Source organism: Candoia aspera, chromosome 10 (genome assembly GCF_035149785.1).
Source record: "Candoia aspera isolate rCanAsp1 chromosome 10, rCanAsp1.hap2, whole genome shotgun sequence".
Classification (NCBI taxonomy): Eukaryota; Metazoa; Chordata; class Lepidosauria; order Squamata; family Boidae; genus Candoia; species Candoia aspera.
The window spans coordinates 1,487,055-1,501,957 of record NC_086162.1 but is presented as its reverse complement, the minus strand read 5'-3'; the positions used below and the strand labels follow the sequence as shown (position 1 = coordinate 1,501,957).

Sequence of the window (14,903 nt, the reverse complement as noted above, 5' to 3'; positions counted from 1 at the left end):
TTCCACCAAGTTCATTAAGTCTCCTCAGCCCTCGAAAAAATTGGCTCCTAAATTTGTTGGTCCTTTTCCCATTGTGGGAGTTGTGAACCCTGTCACGTTTAAATTGGATTTGCCTCACAATCTTAGACGTTTACATCCTGTTTTTCATTGCAGCTTGCTCAAGCCTGTCAACCACTCCGATCGGTGGCATCTGCAACCTACACCTCCTGTGCCAATTATGATTGATGGACAGCAACATTTTGAGGTGAAGGAGGTCCTTGATTCTCGCAGGCTTCATGGCACCTTGCAGTACCTCATTCGGTGGAAGCATTTCCCCCACCCTGAGTGGGTGGCTACACGCGATGTTCAGTCTCCTGTTTTAGTTAGACGCTTTCATCTCGCTTATCCTATGAAACCTGCTCCTTAGTTTTTTTGGGGGGGGGGCGGTATGTCATGTTCACTGTTCCAATGTTGCTGGTACATCGTAACATTTCGCATGTCATTTCACGGATACGTGTTTCATCTGGGAAGGGCGGAGGATTCCATCTCGGGGTGTTGTTATCTGTTGGCTGCTGGGTTGGAATGTGTTTGGGTTATCTCATGTGTTCAAGGTTACTTTCCCAGGATGGCAGTTCAAACGGTTACCAGCACCTGGGGGGGGGGGGAGTTTGCAACGGCAGGGCGAGGGGAGGGATTACGTTTGAAGCGAGGGTTTTTAGTTTGTATTTGGCGTGCTTTTATTCATTCTCAGCTTTCTCTTTATTTGCATACTATTCTTACAATAAATCAGATATCATTAAGTACCTGCTTGTGAGTCTGACTCTGTTAGGATAGGCAGTCATTACAGAAAGCTTGTGCCATTTAGGGCCAGTAGCATTTTCTTGCCACTGTAAACTGACACAGCTGTCCACCTACACTGTCCCTATAACATGGGTAGATTCAACTTTTGGTAAATACCAACTTCCCCACATCCTTCTCTTTCTAAATAAAATAACATTTCACATTGTTCAGTTAGTCTGTTTCGCTTCTTGATTTCACACCTGCTCCAAACAATTCATTTGAAGCATCTGGATATCCTTTGTCACCTCAGTTGGTGCTGGTTGTTCTAAGCTTTAATGCTGATAATGCTTCAGGCTGCTCTGCGACTTCATTTGTGGACGGAACTGGAAGAAGATGTTGTTGATTACACTGGAGAATCTATTCTGATCCTATTTTGACGTAATTTGACCTGTTGTGGTTTGAAGTCTCCCTTATTCTGAATCTTTTGCTTGCTCTGCCTGATGATAAGAGTGGAGAAAGGGACCCAACTAAGTCACAATGGCAAGAATTACACATGTTCTTTCAGTCTTTTACTCAATACCACAAGTTCTGATGTAGTTTCCATGGATCTACAACAGGAAGACATGATTGTCACTATGTTTCTCTCAACAAAGCTTGCCTGAAGACCTTCCACGGTGCAAAGGCCATCTGATAGTTCTTAAGGAAAAGGTCAGACTCTTCCTCAACATCTCTAGCCTTTCTCCGGACAAACTGCAAATCAGCTTCTGCAAGTCCATTTGATGAACAGTGTTCAGGATTTGATGTCACAGGTGGCAAAAGTTTTAAACTTAACACCTGCAAATTAAGGCTCATTACCTGTTATCTCAACTCCCAGAATGCCCTTTAAAGATTATTAACAATTATAATTACAACAGTAAAAATTAATACAAATGAAAAAAAGAAGAATAAAAAGAAAGAGTAGAAGGTACAGAAAAGGAAGGAAAAAAAGGAAAAATAGAAAGAGAAGTAGAAAAGAAAGAAAAATAAGAATGTAGTAAAGAAAAAGAAAAGAAATATATAAAGAAGTGACTTCCCACGTTCATCACAAGCATAAATAATTTTAGTAACTTATCACATCCTTTAAAGATACAACAAATGATCTCTTCTTCCACATCCCATCTCTTATTAAACAAATCCATAAACCATTGTCATTTCAGTCCTGATGTCAGCAAAAGCCCATTAAGGGTTACCAGAGATAACAACATATCTATTTTAGCCTTGATCAAATAAACCAACTTTATATTCCTTCCTTTTACTTTTAACAATCTTAATTTTTAGTCCCTTCAAATAATGTCCTAGAACTTGATTTCTTTTCATTTTTTCTTTGTCCCTTTTCACAAAATTCTTCAAAGCTTTAACAAACCTCTTTTGTAAATCCAATATAGGAAAATTATTCAGGGCATTCTCTTGGTTTGTTGTTTGTATATCCCTTTTAATTATTAAGACATCAGCTGGTTTCTTTTGTATGTCCAGTGCAGCATCTTTTCCCATATCATTCTTGTAGCCTGTCATTTGTAAAACCACTTTCAACTCAGTCTCTGTCTTGTCAGGTAAAACTTGTTCCTCTCCCATAACATCTTTTAGACATAATGTCTCCATAGAGGCAAATGCCTCTGTTGACACTATTAAAATTAACAGCTTCTGGAGGAAGAAAGGGCAGACTGAAGATGGCTCCAAAAAGTTCAGCCCCAAGTGCTTGAGACAGCTGCTCCTTGTGAGGAGACTGCAAGATAGCAGTTTCCAGTGGGTTTAGAGCTCTAGGAGATAAGGGGGTAGCCATCTTGCTCAAACCACAGTCGGCACTTCTAAAAGGACACTAAGTTCACATACTTCCTTTTCTAATCATTTTTGGAAATTGCTTATTAACTGCTTTTCAGCTCTTAGGAACCTTTGGATTAACAAGTTTCATAGCACCAGGTGAGTTTTCTTCAATCCGTAGTGAAAGAAAGTTTTAACTACAAGTTTAAGAACTTTAAAAATATATATTTTTTTGAATAAACAGCAGAAGGGTGATAAAAACTTTGATTTTAGAAAGTTATAAATGGACTAAGGGTCCAGATCTCGATAAAATAGTTAAGAGCAGAGACCTCACACTGATGACAAAGGCCCGCATAGTTAAAGCAATGGTGTTCCCCGTAGTAACATATGGCTGCGAGAGCTGGACCATAAGGAAGGCTGAGAGAAGGAAGATAGATGCTTTTGAACTGTGGTGTTGGAGGAAAATTCTGAGAGTGCCTTGGACTGCAAGAAGATCAAACCAGTCCATCCTCCAAGAAATAAAGCCAGACTGCTCACTTGAGGGAACGATATTAAAGGCAAAACTGAAATACTTTGGCCACATAATGAGAAGACAGGACAGCCTGGAGAAGATGTTGATGCTAGGGAGAGTGGAAGGCAAAAGGAAGAGGGGCCGACCAAGGGCAAGATGGATGGATGATATTCTAGAGGTGACGGACTCATCCCTGGGGGAGCTGGGGGTGTTGACGACCGACAGGAGGCTCTGGCGTGGGCTGGTCCATGAAGTCACGAAGAGTCAGAGGTGACTAAATGAATAAACAACAAGGGTCCAGATAAATTTGAAATAAGATTGTGGAATTAATTATAAAAAATCCTTCCCAAGGGAAAATGGTTTTGTTTTGATTTTTTTTTTAAATAAGATTTTAAAAATTGGACACTAGAGGGAACTAAAGATTATAATTAAAGGAGACGAACACACAAACTTGACTTACAGTTATAGAATGAAGCAAAATATTAGAACATTGGACATACTGAAGGGTATTTTTGAACAATGTACTCTAGCAATCAGTTTTGATGTGTTTAATAGTTGTTTGCACTAACAAGTCCTCTAGTTGAGCTTCTTTGAATAATAACCAATTATCCTAACACAGCATTTATCATGTTGTGTGAACAAGTCAATGCCTACCTTTTCCTATGGGGCCAAAGGAAACTCCTCTTCTCTGAAGGGTCCCACTGGTAGCTGGGATTATATATCTGATAAACCTCATACCTTGCCATTCACACTTAAATCTTAGAGTCCACGGTAAGTTTGTCTCTGCCACGTCACTTGGACTTCTCAATCCCTATGTTAACTACATGTAGGCAAGCTAAATTGGTAGGCTGTACTGAGTGAAGTATGATCTTGTGGTGAGCTTGAGTAACATGCCCTTCCATTCTGAAAGCTCAGACAAGAGAGACTGAAACATCTACCATCCTGCGCATGCCCTCGAATTACCTGCCTTAAGAACTTCATTTGCTTTAATGGCCTCTGTGATTTGTTGCCATATGTGATTGCTCATTAGATGGTTCTGCCCTATGCCATTTGCATGAATTTCAGGATCACAGTTCACCCCGGTATTCTGGGTATAAATTAGTTCTTTCTGCAGTACAGGATGATGATCAGGGATTTGTGATTGGTTCCACTATCAGCTTTCTTCCATGTAGAGAGAAATGAAAATGTTTGAATCCAAGTAGCAATCCAAATGTCACTTTTTCAATCTGACCACAGATTCATGAAGTGAGGGTCAACACGTGAAAGCATGACCCATCATGTTCCTGGAATAAAATAGCAGTCTTCATATCTTCTTAATCATGCAGAGGTTTTTATTCTCTTTCCTGTGATAGTTCTATATTGACACAATTGATTCTTTGTAACTTTTCAGATATTCCTAGGTCCAGGATAACTCTTCACAAATTTGGTTTTACTAATGCTTTGGTAGCTGGGAGTCGGGCAGTATATAAATTTAGTATCATCATCATCATCATCATCATCATCATCTAGAGTGCCTTTCCATTTCAAAGTGAGTTCACAGCCATCCAGTGGAGCTACTGAGCCTTCACTATATGACTTTGGCGCATGGTTACTGGGTACAGGTCTGGTTTAGGCTTCAGTCTTTTGCATTCACTGTCAGCTATTAAGCTAACTTGCATTGCATACCAGTATCAATCTTATGAGAAATGGGGTTTCATTAATGGGTATTGCTTCACCCCAGCCTTCTTTCTGAGGAGTCCCAGTCCATGTCAATTCTGCCTATGAAGAAATCATCTGCTTCATCTTCATGTTCCTTTTGCAATTGTGTGTATATTTCATGAATTCTTTTTGTAGTTTTGCACATTTTTGCCATGTAATTATATTTACATGCCTAGCCAAATGTTGGATATTGTTTATAGCTATGCATTGGCTGCATTGTGTGCATACACTTTGCCCTGTTTCTACACTTTTTTGCTTGTTGCTGGTTCAAAGCTGTAGGATGGCTAGAGTTTGCTGGCTTCCCTTTTCCATACTTTTTATCACAAGTGATAGTCAATACCAGAGTATTATCATTGCGGTATCCCCTCCTATCTTTCATTTGTGAGCGAACAACTTCTTGTGTTTGCATTAATTAATAGTACTTTCTAGGGACAAGTTCATTTCTCTAAGTGTTCTTATACTCTCTTGATCAAAGATTCAGTCAATATACCAAAGCAACAAGGCTTACATTTTAGATGCAGATCTTTTCAGATTCTTCAGTCCCTTTGTAGATGTAATCTGAAGACAAAGCTTTCATACATTTTTTTCATCACACACCATAGGCCTCAAATTTCTGCCATATGGCTTTAAAAGTATTTCTTCATTCACCCATGAATCTCTAGGCTTATACACATCAAGGACATGTGCTCCAGGTACTGTCAGGAAGAGTGCTCTGAAGAGTGGTTATCCTCTTCTTCATGGCAGCCAATCAGTTCCAGATACAATAGAAATATTTGTTGAAAGTGTCATCATTGGCCTTCCACATTGCCAGTAAGCACCAGTTGTGGTAGTAGGATTGGAGGACCATATTTATTTATTTATTTATTTATTTAGAGGCTGTCAGCAAAGATGGCACTAACCTGTATTGCATGCTCAGCAATGCTCCAATTGGCCTTCTAGTCTTGTGTTTACTTGCTTTTATTTGATTGTGCAGAAATAGTCACATTTTCTTCTTTTCATCAGCTAAGGGAAATGTGTATGCCAAACCTGGTCTCTAGCATGCCTTCCTTGTTGCACAGGAATCCAGGTCCACTTCTGACACTAAGTATTGTTAATACAGGTGGAGGTGAACTGTACCTAAGATCACTGCAGACTCAGCTGTGACCATGGAGAAAGACAGTGCTATACATATTGCAAGGAACTTACAGTTATTCGCCTTATTGTGGGTAGGTTCAACTTTTGGTAAAGATCAATTTCCTGATACTACCTTGTTCTGGAAAGCATGCATGCTTCTAATTCCCCCAGCCAAGACCAACTCAACCACCAATCTTTGTCTACCTGTAATTACTTTTATTCTTATTTGTTGCTCATTTTTGCTGTGCTCTTTGCCTTGCTTGCTAAAGCAGGCCAGCAAGTTAATGGGCAGGCACTCACTATCAGGGGATACCTATCAGGATCTTCCAACAGTGGGGAACTACCACTGACCTAATTAATGTGTGGCAATCAGGACAGCAAATGTTATACCCACATCTGTAATTTGCCAACAGAAGGCCTGGCAACTAGCTTTTGAATATGTCCATCGAGTCCCCAAAGAACAAAGGCCACGTTGTGGTGGGTCCTTTAGCAACCAATCAGATAGGAACCCCACTGGCACCTTTGCAGAAGCCTCCCTCGCAGACATAGCAGACTCAAGACAGTCACACCCTTTTTTGGATCGGGAGCCCTTTCAGACAGTCACTCATGCCCCGGTCAGTTCACAACTTGACTACTGCAACACACTCTCCGTGGGGTTGCCCTTGAAGTCCACCTGGAAGCTTCAACTGGGCCAGAACGCAGCAGTGCAGACAGTGATGGGCATGCTTCATGAGCTGTGCTGGTTGCCAGTTTGCTTCTGGGCGCAATTCAAGGTGCTGGCTATGACCTATTACAGCCAACATGGCACCAGGCCTGGTTGCTTGAGGGACTGCCTGTGTCTTGTGCTTTTAGTCTCGCCAGTTCTATCCCACAGGGTTGGCATGCTCTGGGTCCCTTCAGTTAAGCAGTGTCGTCTAACAAAACCCCAGAAGTGGCCTCTGCCCTCTGGAATGAGGTCCCCCCACCATACCTGGGTGGCTCCCACCCTGATGGTGTTCTGGAAAGCCTTAAAGACCCGATCCTTCTCCTAGACTTTGGGCAGATGAAATATTTGTTGTTGTTTTTTCTCACTGAATTCTCCATCATGCTTATTGTTACATGCTCTGTTTTTATTGCATATTTGTTGTTTTGTTTCTATGCTGTGAGCTGCCCAGAGTCAATTGGAGTCAGGCAGCACCAAAGTCTAAATAAACAAATAAAAAGAGATGGGGGCCCTCTGACCCTTCCCCAGTTTCAGCCCTTCTGTTTTGTAGAAATCTTTCCTCTCTTGAGCCAGATGGATCCCTGCTGTGTTCAGAGTCCCCAAAGGACCTTTTACTAGGACATGAGGCTCATCCCATTAGTGACTGGAGAAGCAACAGATTAAAATATTTATTACTAAATTAATAACCTTTAATATCACCATCTTGGATTTTATATTTTACATTTATATTTATATTAAAGAAATACTGTTTTTATTGTATTTTAATCTGTATTTATTTTTAGTTTTATTGTAAACCGCCCAGAGTCACTCTTTGAGTGAGATGGGCAGTGACAGAATTCAAAGAATGAATGAATGAATGAATGAATGAATGAATGAATAAATAAATAAATAAAATTACATTTATATGTTCGCCCATCTCAGGTACATGACTCTGGGTGGCTAACAATAATAAAAACAATAAACAAAATTATAAATAACATAAATAGCAGCCGAGAAACCAACCTACAGCAACACTAACAATCATCCCAGAAAGGGGTTCACTCACACCATCATGGCCCCAGGCTCAACAGCAAAACTTGGTTTTCAGTGCCTTGCAAAAAGCCAGCAGGGTTGGGCCAAGTCCAATCTCTGGGGGAGGAGGTTCCAGAGAGCTGGCATCATGGCCAAAAAGGCTCTTTCTGGGTCCTGCCAGACGGTTCTCCTTCGTGGATGGGACCCGGAGCGTGCCTCTCCTGCTGGATCTATTGGGTCAGGTAGATACCGCTGGGGAGAGAAGGTCCCATAAGTAACCCAGCCCCAAGCCACGAAGGGCTTTCCAGGTGACTCCCAGCACCTTGAATGGCACCTGGAAGCACACAGAAAGCCAAGGCAGCTCACGGAGCAGAGGTGTCACACATGCCAGATGGCCAGCACCCATAACTGCCCTTGCTGCTGCATTTTGCACCAGCTGAAGCTTCTGAATATTCTTCAAGGGCAGCCCCATGTAGAGTGCATTGCAGCAATCCATTTGGGAGATGAGCAAGGCATGAGTTTCTGTGAGCAGGGCCTCTATCTTGTCTACAATACAGCTTCTGTTTCAGTGAAACGGCACTTGTTGCAATTGTTTATCTGGCCATTTATTTTCATTATTTTTGGCCACACAGAAGAGCCTTCTTCCTTATCTCTGGGCTTTACTTCAGAAACGTGGTCCCAGCTCTCAGCCAGGCCTGATGAACAAGGAGTTATCGGAGAGTTGCAGAGGCTGCTCTGGAAAGATAACAATGGCAGCAGCCGCCAAAATATCATTTCATTGGCAGGGCTGGGCGTGGGAGGAAGGATGCAATTTTAAAAACTAAATGTGCTTTAATATCATGTACAAGTTTTGCTCTGGAGACAAAGTCAGGCCCCAGCATGGCCCAACTGAAGCTACAGAGGCTGGAAGCGGCATGGCTGGATGGCAAGAAAAATCAAGGGAGGCTCTCTCTCTCTCTCTCTCTATCACACACACACACACTCCAGGTCCACTTCCCGGATGGCAAGAAGAGGTGCATTTCCTCAACCGACAGGCCCCTCTGCTGCCTCTGTGACGAACCGCTCTGCATCCCTTCCTGAGCCATTCTCCTTCTTCCCCCAGAACAGAGGAGCCTCCTTCACAGGGTTCTTGTGCAGCAAAGCTCAACAAATGAGAGAGCAACATCAGCTCTTGTTCCGCTACAACAGACATTGCACCAAAGTCTTCTCCGTGGATATTGGGGTCAGACAGGAAAATTCATTCCAGATTTCCTTTTTCCTTATACCATATATACTCACAGATAAGCTGAGAATTGTAGGTTCCAAAATACACCCCCAAAATTAGGTTTGGCTTATCCGCGGATAGGCTTATCTGTGAGTATATACAGTGATTAAGAGTTTACTCTGTTGGCCAGATTAGAACTGAACCCAAGATCCATTTCAGCAATTTTGTTCTTAGAATGCACATACACATTCCCATAAATATGCACAGGTAGTGTCATGTTGCAAGATAGCTGCTTTCTTAAAGATTGTGCAGATGCTGATTTCTTTGTCACTCAAGAACATCTGTGTCTGTCCCTTTCTGACCCTAATTAGGCTGACCACCTGTCTCAGAGGCTGAGGTGTTCAGGCTCCATTTGTGGAGGGCAAGGCTGGTATATGAGTCAAGATACGTTACCAGTGTGGTGAAGATGAAGTGGTAGTATTCTGTCATCATCCCCATCGCCATGGCCTGAGAAAGAGCAGAGAGAAGAAGGTTAAAAGACAACTTGTGAAAATGGGGCGGAAAGAAGAGCCAGCCAAGGCCTGATGGAAAAGGGGCTTTGTGGCATGGTCTAATGGTATGTGGGAATGACCTTGGGAGGCTGGGCGAACAGATGCGGCCTAGAGAATGGTCAGATAAGAGACAACATAGCCCCGGCTGGAGAGCGGGCAGGGCAAGAGGCTCAGGAAGGACCTTCCCTAAGTTCTCAGGATGTAAAGGAGGTGGTGGGAGAATTGGACTTTCAGACTTCCAAGGTTAATGTCAGCCTTCTCAGGTAGACCAGACAGGAATCATGAGCAGATGAGCGAATTCTACTTCATTGTAAGGCTTCATTAAAAGAACCTTGCAAGTCTGAAAGAACCCATAGGAGACCCAGTGGGCAGGAGGGGACTCCCACTCTCAAAAGCAGAATTGTCTGGAAAACAGGGGCTGGGGGGTGGGGTCCGCCTCATCCTTTTTCCACTTTTAGGTCTAAGAGAACTACAAACTGGACCAAACTGGACCAAAATACCAAGTTTTATAGAAAGCACAATAAAATGGGGTGGCTGGAGCCAGATTTGATTTGCCATGTACTATACGGCTAATTAAGGAATAACTGTGTATCCCTTCTTCATTAGAGGGATGACTGTTAACATTACAAGGAAACTCTAATTAGAAGTATTTCCTGGGTCAAAGAAATTGTAGAGGGAATCAATATGTAGCCGAGAATGGGGATGGAAGAGAACACGAGGGAGCTGGAAGGAGCCCCCAAGTCCAGCCAACTCCCGCTCAGGGCAGGAATCCCCTTTAAGCATCCTTGCCTGAGGTCTAGAGACTGGTTTCCCCTTCCACTTCCACATGTCCAATGAAAGGGAGCCCACCTCTCTGGGCAGGCAGTGCCACCGTCAAACTGCTCTTACTGTTAAGAAGCTCCTCTGCAATTCAGCTGGCATCCACCATCCCATCCCTCAGATGCAGCACTCCATATCCGGCAGTCTGGAGTGAGAGGCTGGAGCAGGCTTTAACCTTCTTCTGTTTGACTTCCTTTCCAGCCTTTGAAGAGTGCTATGATGTCCCATCCCCCCATCTGGACACTTTTTCTCAAGGCCAAGCAGTCCCAGCGCCTTCAATTTCTCTTCATAGGGCTTAGTTTCTACTCTCCTAATCATCCTCATTGCCTTTCTCTGTCTCTGTTCTCTAAAACCTTCTTTAACCATGGTGCCCAAATCCTAGATACACATTCTGACAAAGACAGAATAAAGTGGAATGATTATTTCCTCTAATTTGAAAATTATGCTTCTGTTGATGAAATCTAAAATTACATTTGCCTTTTTTGCAGCACCATCACACTGCTGGCTCGTACTCAGTTTGCAATCAACTACTATTTTATAATCTTTTTCACAAGTACCATTACTCTTCACTAGGGGAGCAAAGGAGTATAATTAGACCATGAAAATAGATCAAGTTAAGCCCTTTAATTACCTAAGTGTAATCTTCCATGCATCTTTTTTTTTTATGTTTTTGCTACCATCCACTAACCCAGCTTTCATTCTGCAATGTTTTCCATGCATCTGGGAGTCAAGATGTCCCCTAGATTACTTCTCCCACATGGCTCAGGGAAGCAACTCTGGCCATTCTTTCTTTTTTTAATACGAGGGGAAAGCAGTACATTCCTGCTAAGCTGAAACTTTATAAGGTTAAGGTAATGACACATTTACATTTTGGTATACAACTGTGTCCCTGTACCAATTTTGCCCCAGTGGAGAGAGTGCAATCTAGATTCCTAGGATCAATTCTGTGGGTTCCTTACTGTGTGTGAGGAACGTGGGTTCAGATATCCCAATATTAAGAAATCTCTCTGGAACCAGTCAGGTCTCAGTAAAGTATTTCCTTTGTTGAAAAATGCAGTTCCATCTCCATCTCCATCTCCATCTCCATCTAAAGACTCAAGTGAATGAGATTCCCCAGTCCCCTCCTTTTACTAGCCCCAGTTTCCAGCCTCTGTTTGAAATTGAATATTTACAACAGCTATTGGTTTTACAATGTGATTCCCAGCAACATTCTTCAGTGTCCATTTGTTGATAAGGAGGTAGCCACAACACTCTAGCATTGGTTTGCTGGGTCACTCCGTGATGTCTCTGCTTTTCACACAGCAGTCAACTCTCCCCCTCCCTCCTTTACAACTCTTGACAGAAGAGAAGGCCCAGAAGGGGTTTTATGGCTTCTGGAGCCAAACCTCTCACACTGTGCCTCTAATGTTGCCATAAAATTGGAATTGGATGTCATATGTTGACAACTAGGTGTCATACTGGTGAGACTGAGCCTGAAGTACCACATATGGTTCTGGACATCCCAGTTCCAGAAGGACATTGACAGGATTGAAAGTATTCAGAGGAGGGGAACAAAGATTATTCAGGGACTTGAGGACATGCTTTATGAGGACAGGCTGAAGGACAGGCTGAAGAAAAGAAGACTTAAAGGAGACATGATAGCCAAGCTCAGGTACGTAAAGGGAAGCTGCAAGGGCCAGTCACTCTCTCTCAGCCCAACTCACCTCACAGGGTTGTTGTTGTGGGGAAGTTAGGAGGAGGAAGGAGTATTAAGTATGTTTGCCACCTTGAGTTATTTATAAAAATAATAAAGGTGGGATAAAAAATAACTAACCAACTAACCAACTAAATAAATAAATAAATAAAAATGGTCAAGAACTATTTCTGTAATGTAAAAACCAGGACCAGAAATTACAGATATATATTATAGCTGCCTAGAGTTTGTTTAAATATAAGAAAGAACTGTTTACTTATGAAGATTGAGGGTTCTCCATCTCTGGAAGGTCTATGAAGAGGAGAGGTTATCCAGCTACCTCTCATAGATGGTTTAATTGGCTTTCCTGAACATTGAGGAACATTGAACTGGATGACCCATGTGGTCCCTTCCAACTCTACAATTCTATAAGTTTCCTGATTCCTTTAAACACAGTTTTACACCCTCTGTTGAAAACACCTTCTCTAAAGCCTGACATTTGTTCTAGTTATGACCCTGTCTCAGTCTCTCAGCTGAGGACTTCTTCTCCTGGTTACGACCTTTGTGATCCCTTTCAGTTGGGATTTCCAGCTTGTCATTCCACTGAGGCAGCATCTTCTGAGGGCTGAACGACAGTGTTCTAGTGGCCAAAGCTTGTCACCTCCACTGGTGCTCTTCGATTGATCGGCTGCATCTGACACTCTTGATCTTCAAATGCTTTTGTTCCACTCGCAGTCTCTGGATGTTGCTGGCACAACTGTCTTGCCTTGGTCTGTTTCCTTTAACAACTCAATTTCATGGAGCCCCCAAGGTTCAGTCCTGGGCAGGCTCTCGTTACACCCTTCCTTTAGGTGACGTGATCCCTACCCTCAGTTTCCCAAGTCACGTCTATGCTATTGGTGCAACGGGATTCCACAGGGGCAGAAATCTCATGATGTGTCATCTCAGATGCAACTGGGACCAAGCAGGGGTCTAGTCTTTCCCTCGGACTGCTCTGCCTCTGCCCCCCCCCCCATTCTTCAGTCAGTGTCCAGGGCCACAAGACTGCTGCAGGGTTGGCCGCCAAGAAGTTGGGCATGCAGGTGGATGCGAGATGTCCCCGCAGCTCCTAAGCGGGTCTGCCATCTTCATCCACATAACTTTCTATGTCAGTGGTTCTTAAACTGGGGGGGGGAGGGAGTAATTTGGGCATATCCTGGGGGCAGTGGAGCAATTTATAATTGCTTATTTGTGAGTTGAGGAATTCATTTGGGACTTCCACTGCCAAGATGCTTGCGTAAAATAAAAGTCTGTTGGGGGGGGGGTAATTACATTATTTCATTGAGACCAGAAAAAGAGGTAATTGGGTCAGACAGTTTAAGAACTGCTGTTCTGTGTATTTGCCAGTTCTCAGCCTCCGATGCAGCAAAGCTTCATTCATGCTTGGTTGTTTTGCATCTACATGGCGGCGGCAGCTCAGGGGCAGGCTTCTCTTCTCCTCTTGCCCCATTGACCTGGGTTCAAAATACTGCACCCTGGGTCATTTTGAATATTCCCTTTTTTCTCATGCCATCACAGAGCCCTGCTCCGAGGGCCAGCTGCCAGTCCAAAATCTCAATTTTGGCCTTTGAGGCACTGCAGCACCAACCTCCTCCTCACCGTTCTTCATGGCTGAGTGGGAATGTGGCCTCCAAATCTCTTCTTTCAGCCTTTTGGTGCTGCTGGCTGTTCCTGCTTCTCTGACAGCAAGTTCAAGCTTGAGAATCTTTCAGGACTTAGACCCAGTGTTGGAACTGGCTTCAATTTCTCTTGAAAGGACAGATGACTTTTCAGGCATAAGTTGGACTTAATTTTTTTTGTTTCTGATGAATAGAAGCTGGGGGGACTGCTAATAAAAGACAGACTCGAGGTTCAAAAGAATCTTGATACTTGAATATTGGGCCCTGTCCAACAACATGCAGTCTCAGTTTGCAGCCTCCATTTACAATTGCAAAAAATACAAGATTCTGCAGTTGGAGAGGAAAAAAACAGGGTAAGTGGTAGTTGGTGAAAGGTGATAACTTGGTGATGCTACTTGAGAAGGATCTTGGTGTCCTAGTAGACCACAGATGTGTTGCAGCTGCCAAAAGAGTCAATGCAATCTTAGGCTGCATCACAGAGGTATAAGCCATGGTGTGCTGGAGCCAGCTCGTACTGGCTTGCAAGAGCTGATGGTTAAATTTTCTGGAATTTTGCGAGCTGGTTGAGAGCAAATGTTGAAGGGTTTAGAGACTCAATCCTATAACGAACAGTTAAGAGAACTGGGTATGCTCAGCCTAAAGAAAAGAAAAGGCATCATAGTCGTCTCCCAATACTTGAAGGGATGTCATAGGGAAGAGGGTGAGAATTTATTCTCTGTAGTGGCTGAAGCTAAGACAAGGGCCAGAAGGTAGAAGCTTTACAGAGTGAGATTCAAACTGAAAATAAGGAGGAATTTCCTGACTGTGAGAGCTATTAAGCAGCGGAACAGCCTTGTCTCCTACAGTCACAAGGGTTCCATCACTGAAAGGCTTTCAAGCAAAGGTTGGACAGCCATTTGTCCGGGATGATCAGAGGATTCCTGCCCTGGACAGAAGAGGTTGAACTAGAAGACCTCCAAGGACCCTTCCAACCCTGGGAGGCTCTGATTTTATGAATGGGGGGCTCCTCTGGCTGGGACTTATAGCTTCTGAAGTGGCCATGGGGCTCAGGTTTTACAATGGACACTGCTTAATTTTGATTAATTTCCCAACTTTTAATTAGTTATATATTGCTAACAGGTTTATAGGATCTAGTTTACCTATTCTTTTCATTGTAAAGGGGTCACCTGCTTGGTATTCCACTATTCCTTTAGAGTAATTATGCCCAAGGGGGTCATTTGAGCATATCATGGGGATAATGGAGCAATTTGTAATTGCTTGTTTGTAAGATGAGGATCCAGTTTGGACTGCTGCTGTTGATATGCTTGTGTAAAACAACAGAGTCTGGGATCTTTTTTGTGAGCGTAATGACCTTATTCGAGACTGGGAAAAGGGGTAATTGGGTTGAGCAGTTTAAGAACCACTGCC

General features: G+C 43.0%; 1 protein-coding gene across 1 annotated transcript in view; it reads right to left on the bottom strand.

Annotated features, from left to right (window-relative positions):
- Window positions 1-14,903, bottom strand: part of LOC134503457 (glutamate receptor ionotropic, kainate 3-like) — a 195,160-nt gene that overhangs the window by 39,702 nt on the left and 140,555 nt on the right. Inside the window, exon 6 of the mRNA XM_063312256.1 lies at window positions 9,250-9,303. Within this exon, the coding sequence (XP_063168326.1) occupies window positions 9,250-9,303 (54 nt within the window). The remainder of the gene's footprint in view (window positions 1-9,249; window positions 9,304-14,903) is intronic.